Genomic DNA, 14,542 nt, shown 5'->3' on the forward strand with positions numbered 1-14,542 from the left:
TTATTAGTGGTGTTTGCAAAGGCAAGCATCACTATTTCTATTGCTCATTCTTAGGGTTTAAGCAAACCAGTAACGTTAAGCTTTGCTGCACAACTCATCTGGCACATTTGCTTTAGTAACATATATTATAACTCAACAGCAGGTAATGCTTGTTGAGGAGAGGTATGCTGTTACTCTTCTAAGGTATCTGACTTACGTTGTTTGCCTAGTGGATGATAAAACAACAAAATATCCTAGAAACTTGCATTGAAGGAGCGACACGTGAAAAAAAAATAAGAGGCCAGAAAGTTATACAGACTTGGGGTGGGCTCTTTTTACTTTGACCAGTGAGAAACCACTTAGAAACCACCCATAAACACCTAAATCCACTCATAACACCTTAACAACTGCATAGCAACATGCTAAAACCACTCAGAAAACCTTAGCAATCAATTAACAACATGCTGAAACCACTCAGAACACTTTAGAAAATGTATAACACAAACAAATCTAATCTAGCCAGAAACTTGCCGCAAATTTGCAGAAAATTTGCCGCTCGTTATTTTCACATGCAAATGTTTGCCATAAGATTGCAGCTCTTCGCCGATAGTGGTAAACCTCCAGCAAACCTTTGGCAACAATGGACAATTTGCTATAAGTTTGCAGCAAAGCTCATTTGCATTTGAAAATTATCAGTGGTGAATTTGCGGCAAGTTTGCAGCAAATTTGCCATGAACTCTCGATTTTCTTAAAGGAACATATTAGAAAATGTATAACACCCTAGCACCCACCCACAACATCCAAGCAACAACATAGCACGCTAAAAATCACTCAGGGCTGCATTTCCCAAAAGCACTGCAAGCTTAATTTGATCGTAGAGACCATTGGCGCCAATGGTTTCTACGATCTAGTCAGGCTTACGATGCTTTTGGGAAATGCAGCCCAGAACAATTTAGCAACTACATAGCAACATGCTAAAACCACTAAGAACACCTTAGAAAATGCATAATACCTTAGCAAGCACCCACAACAACATATAAGCAACACATTGAAACTACTCAGAGCACCTTTACAACTGGATAGCAACACCTTAAAACCACTCAGAACTAGGGATGTGCGGAACAACTAATTTCACTGATGTTTAAACGAAGGTTTTGGAGTCGACTAGTCGACTTGTCAAAAAAGAAACCAACTTTCAGAAAACAGTCTAAAAATTGTGTTTATGCGACCCATTTAAAATACTTGGTCTATTCCAAATCTGATGCTAAATTCTGGTGAAAAGGGGCATTTATCTGCAACGTACTTACCTTGCATTATGATCATTGTACATTTGAATATAGAACACGACACGCATTAACATTTAACAAATAAGGGTTTATTTATTGAAAACAATTGAATGAATACAGGACCAATAGCGCAAACCTAATAGCCTGTTCTAAACTAAATTCACCAAGTGAAAGTTACTTAACATGTTAAAACAGTCAGGACATTGTTGAAAATAATTAACAGGTAGGCTAAGCCAAATCTATGGGATACAAAAAAATGCGCTGAAAAGTTGCGCGTATTTCACGACATGGAGTCGTGTATTAGCCATTGATCTAATATGACAGCTGTTCTGTAAAGAACATTAACCAATAACAGTTGTGATGTAAAAAAAAAAAATAAAATAAAATAAAAAAATAAAACTATAGGATAGAAAAAAAATGTCCTGTGATGTAGCTTACAATAAGCCTAATGTATTCTAAACATGACGTGCACACAGAATAAAAGATAGTTTAACCCGTTAAGCAGTCGGGACCTCGTTGAAAATAGACTTCTTAATCAGCATACAATAAAAAAATGACATTCCTTGCCTAAAACAGTCATTTTCTAGGCTACTTACTCATAAGCATACATTTTTTGATGAGCAAAATTAACACATCGACATGGTCTGGTGAAAGACGAGACTTGACTCACCTGTGGCGGCTATCCTGTGCTTGAAAAAGCCAGCTCGGTGGGAAAATAACTTACAAGCATGCACAGATTTAAAGAAGACTCAAATGTGATAACATCCGACATTCAAGCCAACGTTTCAGAAATCCACTTCCCACACCACCACCGAAGTAATTTCTATAGCTACTTTTCCGAGTTTGCTTGTCTAGCGAGAGGACATTTTCCTGCGCGCGCTGCGAGTGAGTGAGGGAAGAAGCATGAAACTTTGAATCTGCTCCAGATATCCTCTTTTTAAAATGATATTAGTATTATTAATTATATTTAAAATGTATAACATTAATATGACAATAATTTAAGTGCAGCCTCTGTAAAAATATAAAACTAAACTTATATCAGTAAAAATGTTGAAGTTTAATGGAGAAAAATATTTACAGACTAGTAATTCCAGTGTCGACTAGCAGCATCAGAGCTGTTTAGTCGACTAGTCTCACACATCCCTACTCAGAACACCTCAGAAAATGCACAACACCCTGGTAAACACCCACAAATCCTTAGCAAGTGCAATGGCAACACACTAAAATCACTCAGAATAGCAACACATTAAAACTACTCAGGACACCTTCACAACAGGACAACAACACACTAAAACCGTTCAGAACATCTCAGAAATTGCAAAACGCCCTGGTGACCACAAGCAACTTCATAGCAACATGCTAAAACTGCCCACAACCACATAGCAACACCCTAAAACCATAGAAACAGCAAAGCAACATGCTAAAACCACTTAGAACACATTAGAAAATGCAAAACAACCTAGCAATCACCCACAACACACAACAACTGCATAGCAACACATTAAAACTACTCAGAGCATATTAGCAACCACACAGCAACACACTAAATCCAATTAGAATACCTTAGAAAATGCATAACACCCTGGTGACCACCCACAACTCCCTAGCAACCACATAGCAACATGCTAAAACCACTCAGAACACCTGCAACTGCAGAGCAACATGCTAAAACTAACTGCAACACCTGAAAACCACTCGGAACAGTTTAGCAACCGCATAGCAACATGCTTAAATCATTCAGAACACCTCAACAAATGTAAATCAACATAGTAAAACCACTCAGAACACCTTAGCAACACATTAAAACTACTCAGAACACATTAGCAACTGCATAGCAACACGCTAAAACCGCTCCGAACAACTAAGAAAATGCATAACGCCCTGGCAACCACAAACAAAACCGTTGCAACCACATAGCAACATGCTAAAACCATTCAGAACACTTTAGCAACTGCATAGCAACACACAAATACCACTCAGAACACCTTAGAAAATGCATTACGCCCTGGCAACGACCCACAGCGCCCTATTGCATAGCGGTGAGTTTTGCACAGGCAAGCACAAATCACATTTTCTTTAGAGTCCACATGCATGCACTGGCAGTTAACACACAGCTGAAGTAATGGAAACCACATTTTGTTTGATTTATCTTTAATGTTCTTGCAAAATACAAACCTAAAAAAGCACACACACACACACAACAAAAGAAAAAAAGTGTATTCCTTTTCATTCAATGTCTGTACCACATGTTCTCTGAAAACTCAAAGATGTTGCTCATGAGGTTTGAACAGTAATGTCCTTGAACTGTCTGTTTTCCCAACCTTCATACATTTCTAAACATACACATACACACACACACAGATAATCCTGTGTGCATTCATTGTATAGATAACACTGTACACTCTGCCTGCATGTCTCTGAGCTCTCTCTGAATGAGTGGCTAGTTTCAGCCCCGCTGGTCATGAGATCCGATTAGTTTTTGACAATCAGTTTCTTCACAAATATATCTTGTCACTAGATTCTCTTTCAGATACTTACTGCAGTCTTCAACTTAGCATTTAAACACTTGTCTTTACTTGTTGAGCACTGACTGATGGTATCCACAGGCCTGTCCCCAAACCCGTTTTTCAACTTTTCTTAAAATGGCTTAAGAATACCAGTATTTGTGGGAAGCTGATTCTTTATCAGCTGTGACTGCTTTACTGGGCTGCAAGATTATGATAAAATATTTCCCTTGATATTGTAATCTTTACTAAATACCTTTTAATTAATACATATTACATAATACATATACATATATATACTTATTCCAGGGGAAACTAGTTTTGTCATGTCACATGCTTGCTGTGCATGTGTACATTTCAAGCAAATTTTAGGAAGTTCCAAATAATTCCAGATTACTAACAATGAAGTTTCCTTTTTGAGATTCAGTTTATGGTTCTTCATTATTTATTTTCATGTGCCACCACGAACATACGTTTGTGGTGGAGTTTTTGAGTTTCAGCACATGTTTGGTTTTTTTGTTTTTTTTTTTGTGAAAATTAAAACACATCATTTTTGGATTCTGCAGTACATTTATGCACACAATGGACATGTCTATGATGGTTACAATGCTCAACTAATTAAAAACATGTTGTAGATTTTTGACCCAATGGGTGTAGACCTGAACAGAATGCAATCATTTAAACTTTTCATCATTAGTTAATTTTGACAGTTTTAATTGTGATCTCAATTATTATTATTATTTATTATTATTATTAATTGTGCAGTCCTACTGTCTCTTTCTCAGCAGTTACAGTGCTTTGAACTTTAAAGGAATATTCCGGGTTCAATACAAGTTAAGCTTAGTCAACAGCATTTGTGGCATAATGTTGATTAACAAAATTTATTTGGATTCGTCTCTCATTTTATTTAAGAAAAAAAGCAAAAATCGATGGAAGTGAATGGGGTCAATGAAAGTGAATGGGGCCAATTTTTGGAGGGTTTAAACATAGAAATGTGAAGCTTATAATTTTATAAAAGCACTTACATTAATTCTTCTGTTAAAACTTATGTGTTTACAGTCATTTTAGGGTTTTAGGGTTTGTTGACATTACATCGTCATGGTAACGAAGTTGTAAAATTGGTTATAACTGTACACAGAAAAGGTTAGAAAATGGTTTTATCACACTAAAATCATGTTTCACGCATTTTGTTTACGTCTTGTGCCTATACTTTTGAAACAGTGAGTATTTTAATGTTCACAAATTGGCCCCCATTCACTTCTATTGTAAGTGCCTCACTGTAACCCAGATTTTAGCTTTTTTAAAGGAGTGACGAATCAAAATATTTTTTTTTGTGTCAATCAGTATTATGCCACAAATGCTGCCGATTGACCTTAACTTGCATTGAACCCAGAATATTCCTTTAAGCCTGTATACACTTTTGGACTTATTCCTAGTGACTGCATATTTTCCCTCTGTTTCCTACTATTTTCTTTATTTCCCCCTGCAGTATTCCTAACTTTTATGAGAGGCATGATTAAGCACAGTAGTTCGGAGTAACTTCCTCTTTGCTAAGGTCTCTCAGTAGGAGGTAATTACTTTTTTTCTAGCCATAAATAAGAGAGAGGGAGGAAAGAGGGAGGTGATTGTAGATGGTTTAGTATGTGCTTGTGCAGGAAGTAAGGCCAATAGGGCAGCACAGCACACCTGATGGTGAGGAGAAATATATCTACTCAGGGTCTCTTATGACAAGTTTGTTAAAGACAACAGAAGTCATGGAGCCACCTGGGACACATCTGTCTCAGACTCATTCACAGGCCAGGAAAGCTTCTGTTATGAATGGCCTCCATAGGGCTAAACAGGAACTGAGTATTCGTAAATTTGGCCCTTCTGAGGAAGACAAGGTACAAAAGTGGGAAGAGCCGGTCTTCTGGTCAGGTGTTAAGGAAGTAAAGATAAAGAAAATATACACTATATTGCCAAAAGTATTCGCTCACCCATCCAAATAATTGAATTCAGGTGTTCCAATCACTTCCATGGCCACAGGTGTGTAAAATGAAGCACCTAGGCATGCAGACTGCTTCTACAAACATTTGTGAAAGAATGGGCCGCTCTCAGGAGCTCAGTGAATTCCAGCGTGGTACTTTGATAGGATGCCACCTGTGCAACAAGACCAGTCATGAAATTTCCTCGCTACTAAATATTCCACAGTCAACTATCAGTGGTATTATAACAAAGTGGAAGCGATTGGGAATGACAGCAACTCAGCCACGAAGTGGTAGGCCACGTAAAATGACAGAGCGGGGTCAGCGGATGCTGAGGCGCATAGTGCGCAGTGGTCGCTACCACCAATCGCTACAGAGTCAATCGCTACAGACCTCCAAAGTTCATGTCTTCAAGTTCAGGCCTTCAGATTAGCTCAAGAACAGTGCGTAGAGAGCTTCATGGATGGGTTTCCATGGCCGAGCAGCTGCATCCAAGCCATACATCACCAAGTGCAATGCAAAGTGTCGGATGCAGTGGTGTAAAGCACGCCACCACTGGACTCTAGAGCAGTGGAGACACGTTCTCTGGAGTGACGAATCACGCTTCTCCATCTGGCAATCTGATGGACGAGTCTGGGTTTGGCGGTTGCCAGGAGAACGGTACTTGTCTGACTGCATTGTGCCAGCTGTGAAGTTTGGTGGAGGGGGTATTATGGTGTGGGGTTGTTTTTCAGGAGCTGGGCTTGGCCCCTTAGTTCCAGTGAAAGGAACTCTGAATGCTTAAGCATACCAAGAGATTTTGGACAATTCCATGCTCCCAACTTTGTGGGAACAGTTTGGGGATGGCCCCTTCCTGTTCCAACGTGACTGCGCACCAGTGCACAAAGCAAGGTCCATAAAGACATGGATGAGCGAGTTTGGTGTGGAAGAATTTGACTGGCCTGCACAGAGTCCTGACCTCAACCCGATAGAGCACCTTTGGGATGAATTAGAGCGAAGACTGCGAGCCAGGCCTTCTCGTTCCAACATCAGTGTCTGAACTCACAAATGCGCTTCTGGAAGAATGGTCAAAAATTCCCATAAACACACTCCTAAACCTTGTGGAAAGCCTTCCCAGAAGAGTTGAAGCTGTTATAGCTGCAAAGGGTGGGCCGACGTCATATTAAACCCTACGGATTAAGAATGGGATGTCACTTAAGTTCATATGCGTCTAAAGGCAGATGAGCGAATACTTTTGGCAATATAGTGTATGAATGAAAAGGAAGGTATGAGGAAGGATAAGGGGGGTAGTTAGACAAAAGGATGAGTAATGAGCGTGAACGAAACCGAGACAGAAACAGAGAGGAAAGAATGGAGAGAAGGAGGGGTTCAAGTGTTGACACATCAGTCTCAGCTGGAGGGGGTATACGAAGGTCACCGTGGAGACAAAAGGCCAGAGGCCTGCCAAAACAAGAGGCACAAGCATGCGGCTGCGTTTGACAGTGGGGCTACCTCGTATTCAGGGTTATCTAGAGAGATAAAGGCATTGTTGTTTAAACTGGGGACAAAGGAAGCATCCTCTTTGTGACCTTGAATACCCTCAAAACACGTGAAACCCATTGCAAGAGAAGTAGAAAACATGTTTGTTTACTATTAATTGCCTGCCTGTTTTATTGTAGTTTAATTCAAGTGCCATCATTGTGGGCACACTCAAACTGGATCCCACATTGTTTCCATTAATAGGTGCTTGAGGCTGTTACCGAGATGTTTACCAATGAAAAATAATTAGGATAGAGTGGTGTGGGAGGGTTGGCAGTCAGGTTTAGAGTCGAAGGGATCTACCGTCATTATGAATGCATGGAAAGTCTACATCCGCAGCTCTTGAAGGACTAATGCTGCCAGTAAACACTGCTGCTATGCTTGTAATTAGTTCTGTTTGTTGAGGAAGGCAATGTTTGAAGTAGTCATTTGGAATCTGTATGCTAGCCATTTTGTTGTACACGACTGTAGCGAAAAAACAAGTGTCTAGTCAAGAGTTGGTTTTGGAATTGCAAATATAAAGACAGGTTTCCTGAACACTCCCCCATCTGCCATTGGGTAATCAAACAGATAGCCCTGCCTTAAACTCACATTATTGGTTGTTTTGATAGCGGCAACAAGCCACAGTGTTTTGAAGGAATCAACCTAGTAATGACTTAGTTACAGTTGTCTCTGCATATGTGAGTATTTTAACATTGATAAAAAAAAAAGCATACATCACATGTAACATTAATACAGCAAAATTAATGTGAGAGGAACCAAATAGATTGTGCACGCAGCCCATTTTGTAGCTACAATTTAAATATACTTCAATGCAGGCTAGTTAGTATGCTAGCTGTACTCGGCATATCTGCATCATCAGTTGTATTTTAATGCATTTGTGTTTAGAATGAATTTAATTTGTGTAATTTGCCATACATTAATTACCATTCAAAATCAAGTTTATAAAACAAAAGATTACTCTTTCTCTGATAAAAATGTATTGTATGGATCATACAGGATTTGGGACATTCATTCTGACCTCAAAATTAAGTTAAGGTACGCAGTGTGAATGGAGTGCATTAATCGATCCTTGACACCCATACACACCTCACTTCTTTCTCTTTGTATCTCTGCAGCGGGCAATGGGCAATCGGTGCAGACAGACCCCAGTAAGTCTGGATTTGTGGGAGATACAGTCGAGCTGCGCTGTCTCTTCATCAACAGTAAGCCACCGGTAAAGATCTCTCAGGTCACCTGGCAAAAGTTCATAAATGGCAGCAAACAAAACGTTGCCACTGCTAACCCAGCTCTTGGAGTATCAGTCCTGCCCCCTTTCAAAGACCGTGTGAGCTTTAAGCACCCCGCCGTGCGCCAGAGGACCCCCTCATCTCTCGAGGACACCACTATTGTCTTCAACAGCCTTCGGCTTTCTGATGAGGCAGCCTACATCTGCGAATACACCACCTTCCCAGCAGGCAACAGGGAGAACATGGTCAACCTCACCGTCTATGGTAACACCTGCACTACACTGGCATGATAGATGAGACCATATAAATATATCACTGATTCCATGTAAATAGAGCAAATTCACAAACATAGTATAAGTGGGCCTTATTCAAAAAACACGACAGGACAAATTTCTGCATAAATCATTTGTAATTCTTGCATACAGTATGTGCATTCAAATGACTATGGGCCATATTCCTGAAACACGAGCACATCGAATTTCTGTGTAAATCGGTCATAAAACGATTCTTACTTAATGTAAGAATGCTTTTTTGAACAATTTACAGAAACAGAAAATTTGAGTTGAATGTGACAATTAATGTAACAATGGTTTTAAGAATAGTTTACATATAATTTCACAATAAATGCAACACTTTTTTCTATGAACGATTTACACGAAAAATTGTTTGTAATGTTGCAATTTACATAAGAATGGTCGTATGAACAGTTTACATATAAATTGAAATTAAATCCCACAGTTTACACAAGAATGGTTTTACAAATGATTTACATAGGAATTAAAATGTAATGCATCAATTTACTCAAGAATGTTTTTACAAACGATTGACAGAGAAATTGCCATTGAATGCAATAATTAACATAAGAATGCTTTTGTGAATGATTTAAACTGAAATTTGTATTGAATGTTGCAGTTTATGTAAGTATGGTTTTGAAAGCAATTTACATAGATGTTCGAAGTGAATGCGACAGTTTACCTTAGAATGATTGTTACGAATGATTTACAGAGACATTCATTTTGAATGTTGCAATTAACAAAATAATGGTTTTATGAACAATTAACATTGCAATTCAAATTGATTGTTACATTTTATGTAAGAATGGTTTTATAAACAATTAAAAAAAAAACAATTGCACTAAATGATGCAATTTAGAATGATTTTACAAACGATTTACATTGAAGTTCGAGTTGAATGCGACAGTTTGCCTAAGAATGGTTTTATATGCGAATTACACTGGAATTTGTATTGAATGTCATAGTTTACGTAAGAATGGTTTTCACAAACAATTTGCATAGAAGGTCGAATTGAATGTGACAATTTATGCAAGAATGGTTTTATGAACAATTTACACTACAGTTTGTATTAAATGTTCCAGTTTACATGAGAATGGTTTTGCAAATGATTTACATAGGAATTCACTTTGAATGTGACGGTTAACACAAGAATGGTTTTACTAAAACATTGAATTCGACAGTTAACATGAGCATGGTTTTCGAATGATTTACCAAAATTCGGAATGAATGTGGCAATTAGCATTAGCATGCTTTTACAGATGATTTACACTGAAATACATATTGAATGTACCAGTTGAAAGAATGCTGTTAATAATGATTTAAACAGACCTTTGCACTGAATGTGACAATGTGTGTAATTTTTTTTTTTTCCAAACACAAAGCCACAAAGTAATAATTTATTCAGACTAAATATACATGTTCATACTACATTGTGGGGACCAAATGTCCCCACAAGGATAGTAAAACCTGAGATCAACCACCTTGTGGGGTCCAGCCAGCAGTCCCTACGAGGAAAATGGCTTATTAGACATACTAAATGATGTTTTTTTCTGAAAATGAAAAAATGCAAAACAGTTTCTTTGAGGGTTAGGTTTAGGGTTAGTGTTAGGGGATAGAAATTATCATTAGATCTGTATATAATCCATAAAATGCATGGAAGTCTATGGAGAGTCCCCACAGTGTTATAAAAACAAGTTTGTGTGTAGTGATATAGTTAACCTACTATGAGTTATGATCACAAGGTTACTCTACACCTGAGGAAGTCAAATGCAAAACAACAGGCTCATTGCACTTACACTACCGGTCAAAAGTTTTGAAACACTTGACTGAAATGTTTCTCATGGTCTTAAAATTATTTTGATCTGAAGGAGTATGCTTAAATGTTTGAAATTAGTTTTGTAGACAAAAATATAATTGTGCCACCATATTAATTTATTTCATTATAAAACTAAAATTTAATAAAAATAAATATATATATATTTTATTTTATTTTATTTTATTTTTTTTTTAATTGATGACTTGGACCAAATAATAAAGAAAAGCAGCCAATAAGTGCCCAACATATAGATGGGAACTCCTTCAATACTGTTTAAAAAGCATCCCAGGGTGATACCTCAAGAAGTTGGTTGAGAAAATGTCAAGAGTACATGTCTGCAAATTCTAGGCAAAGGGTGACTACTTTGAAGATGCTAAAATATAACACAGTTTTGATATATTTTGGATTTTGTTTAGTCACAACATAATTCCCATAGTTCCATTTATGTTATTCCATAGTTTTGATGACTTTACTATTGTTCTAAAATGTGAAAAAAAAAGAATGAGTGTTTAAAAACTTTTGACCGGTAGTGTATATATTACCATGGAAGGGAAATGGATCTCTTTTTTTTCTAGAATATTCTCATATCAGCCCTGACTAGGTAAGATATTATCAGTCAGAGGTGCCGTCCTGATTAGCATCTGTTATGGATGTTGTTTCAGCCATATGTTATACATGACACTAGAACCCCTGGAGTAAAATAATGTTTGCCCTTGAAGATTAGGAGCTACTTACTCATGTTGTACCAACCAAGTATTATTTCCAATGTTCCTTGAAACACAAAGTGAGATGTTAAGAATATATATATATATTTTATTATTATTATTATTTTTTACTTAAAATATTATACAATATTAACTATTTTTAAACTTTTTATCTATGTCCTCAAAAAAGAATAAAAGCTTTTTACTTTTAGACACACAACAGTAAGTGCGTTTAATGACCCCTCTCTTATAAAGCAGATTATGTTGGAAAAAAAGTTTAAAAGAAAATAAGAAAAAAATAGTGTGTGTGCGTGTGCGTGCGTGTGTGTGTGTGTGTGTGTATTTGTGTGTGTGTGTTGGAGTGCAAAATCAAAAGAGGAGTATCTTGTTAGAGAGGTAGATTATGCTCCCACTGATTGCAGATCTAATTAGAAATGAAGTGTTGATATGTTTTCCATTAAGCCAGCATAGGAAGCTGCTTGGCTCAAGTATAGGGTTTTTCTATTGGTGTGGCTTGTTAACTTTCAAGCCCATTTATATATCACATTCACATGTGTCCCTTTGAGAGTGCTGGCATAGCAGTGAGAGTGAGTAAACCTGAATGGAGATAACAGACTCAGTGGTTTCAAAGGGCCTCTTCATGTCATTTCAACCCTTGCCGCAAACCTCATTCCCACTATCAGCACTCTTTGACATGGTCTCACACAAACACACATCTTGCCTTTTTGATGGGGGTCTCGTTAATTGCTAATTGGCAGCCCATAAAGGATGGAGATTGGATTGAATTTGGCCACTGAGAGAGACAAGTGGTTTCTACATCTGTTTGAGCTCTTGACTTATACTTTTTCTTTGAACACATTGTAAGGAAAAACATAATTAGTGAGTTGCTTGATTTGTAGTGACGGGGGAAAAAATGCCTTTTTTGAAAAGCAAGATTAGCATATCAGAGGCATTGGGACCCTGAGGGGAAAAAAATACATGAAAAATGTCTCTTTCAATTCTGAAGGGCACCTGGCACTTTCCATGGATATGGTACACTTTGGTGTTCCATTACTTTATTTAAGCCCTAGAGAATAAAATCTCTTTTTTTTTTTTTTTTTTTTTTTTGTAATGTGAACTAATATACAGTATACTATATGTTAGCCAAACAGATTTCTAATTTAAGATTAACATGGCATGACAATATATATGTCAAGACCATTCAACCCTATTACCAAAGTTCTTGCAAGAAAAAAAATGATCAACAAATACAAATTTCATTGAATTTATGGGAAATTTAAGTATATATATATAAACTATAAACCAATGTTTGATGCCAACCTAGCTAGCCCCTACTGGCTAAAAGAAATAAATATAATAAATTTAAATATATGTATATTTATATATATATATATATATATTTCAAATAAAATGTATATATTTTTTTTTATTTATTCTATTTATATATATTAGTATTTGTTTTAATTGTAGATAGATAAATAGACAGATAGATAGAAACACAATAAATAATTCATTAAATTTGATGATTTGAAATATTTATTGCAAGAATGTATTTAGAGTTATATGTTGGTGATAGGGTATAAAAGACTGTAAAATAAAACAGCTCATAAAATGTTTGGTTTGATCTACTAAGGCTGATGGTGTAAAAAAAAAACAAAAAAAAATATTCTGGAAAAAAAAGGGACATTTTGAAGTCCACTTTCATATTTTAGATACGAGTTTCAGATCCTATTTTGTACCCTATTCGTGGAAAGTGGCACTTAGGTACTTTGTATCCTGTTCATACCCTATTTTTTGTCTCTTTTCACCAACAATGTATTAAGAAATAAAAACCTGTTTTTTTTCTTCTATTTTTACTTCTCTCATCCAGCACGACCAGTAACTAAGATGACCTTGACCTCACCCACCATCGTTGCACGAATGCCGAAGCGCAAGATGCCAGTGGCCACCTGCATATCGGCTAACGGCAAGCCTCCCAGCGTCATCAAATGGGATACTACCATAAACGGCGAGGCCACGTTTCAGGAAACACGCAATCCCAATGGCACTGTCACCGTGCGCAGCAACTACATCGTAATACCCAGCCGCGACACCCACCGGCAGAAGCTCACATGTATCGTCACCTATCACGCAGAACGCTTTATAGACAGCGTCATACTCAACGTCCAGTGTAAGAGCAACATCTTTGTTCAGATCATTCAAACTTCAGCAGAGACACAAGAAACTGCATAGGCACAGATAGGCCAAGCTTTTGTTGGTCAACTGAAATGATTATATACTGTATATACAGTGGAAACAAAACTTGACATTGTAAATATGATATAAATTTACGATGAAATATTCTGCAGTATTTTACGGTCAATAATCAAATAAGCAGATTTGTGACATTTGACCACCAGCAGTTAACACACTGCTCTATACAAAAGGTCAGAGCTCCTTGCTTCCATTGAAGCACAAAAGATGCTCTTTGGAACATTAAAATCATGCTGGGATAGCATGGATCATCAGGTTTGGCATTAAAGCAAATGTCTGAAATGTATTTCGATTTTAAGAAACTTCACTCCAAATGTTATGCAATATAATTTGTAGTGCTTTTGGACCCCACTATTTATATGTACAGTATTTTACATAATTCAGTTATCTGCCAATTCCTATAATCTCAGATTGTCCAAATATCAGCCTATTAATCAGCGTACATATGGGCTCCTTGTTACTTTGGACTCATGTTAAATTTGTACAACTTGTGATATATTCATATCAGTCCCCATTGGAAAAACAAAATATGTTGACAAAAAAATGCATTAAAGTGTATTTGTGCTTGGCAATAAGACATTAGTATTTGAGCTGCAGTTACGCAAGTACTTTGGAGGAGGCGGAAATCTGGAAGAGATGTGTCATTGGCCTGTCTCAGCTGCTGTTGTTATCAATTATTGTTTAAAGCAGTATTTCAGCCCCCATGCAGCTCGCTGATAGAGGAAATCCGACCATTCACCCACACCGTGCCACAGAATATATTGTTCTGTTGGTGCATATGTTTGCAAGGAAAGCCATGTTTAGGATTACGGTCAGTTCAAAGAGAATCACTCGTCTTGATTCTTGATATACTTTGAGTGTTTAGTTAATCAAGTTACCCTTTGGTATTACATTTCGAAATTGAATTTGCACAGCCTCATACATGCTCATGAAAGCAATAAAGCATAAATTTGAAGAGACATAGAAATTACGGACTGATACCATTAACTCTGCAGT

The 14,542-nt window shown here is 37.1% G+C and overlaps 1 protein-coding gene across 2 annotated transcripts in view; it reads left to right on the plus strand.

The window, feature by feature from the left end:
- nectin1b (nectin cell adhesion molecule 1b) overlaps positions 1 to 14,542 on the plus strand; it is a 166,835-nt gene that overhangs the window by 97,643 nt on the left and 54,650 nt on the right. For both annotated transcript variants that reach the window (XM_051656300.1, XM_051656301.1), the window contains exons 2-3: positions 8,370 to 8,744; positions 13,164 to 13,463. In XM_051656300.1, coding sequence (XP_051512260.1) covers positions 8,370 to 8,744; positions 13,164 to 13,463 — 675 coding nt within the window. The remainder of the gene's footprint in view (positions 1 to 8,369; positions 8,745 to 13,163; positions 13,464 to 14,542) is intronic.

Source organism: Myxocyprinus asiaticus, chromosome 26, assembly GCF_019703515.2.
Source record: "Myxocyprinus asiaticus isolate MX2 ecotype Aquarium Trade chromosome 26, UBuf_Myxa_2, whole genome shotgun sequence".
NCBI lineage: Eukaryota > Metazoa > Chordata > Actinopteri > Cypriniformes > Catostomidae > Myxocyprinus > Myxocyprinus asiaticus.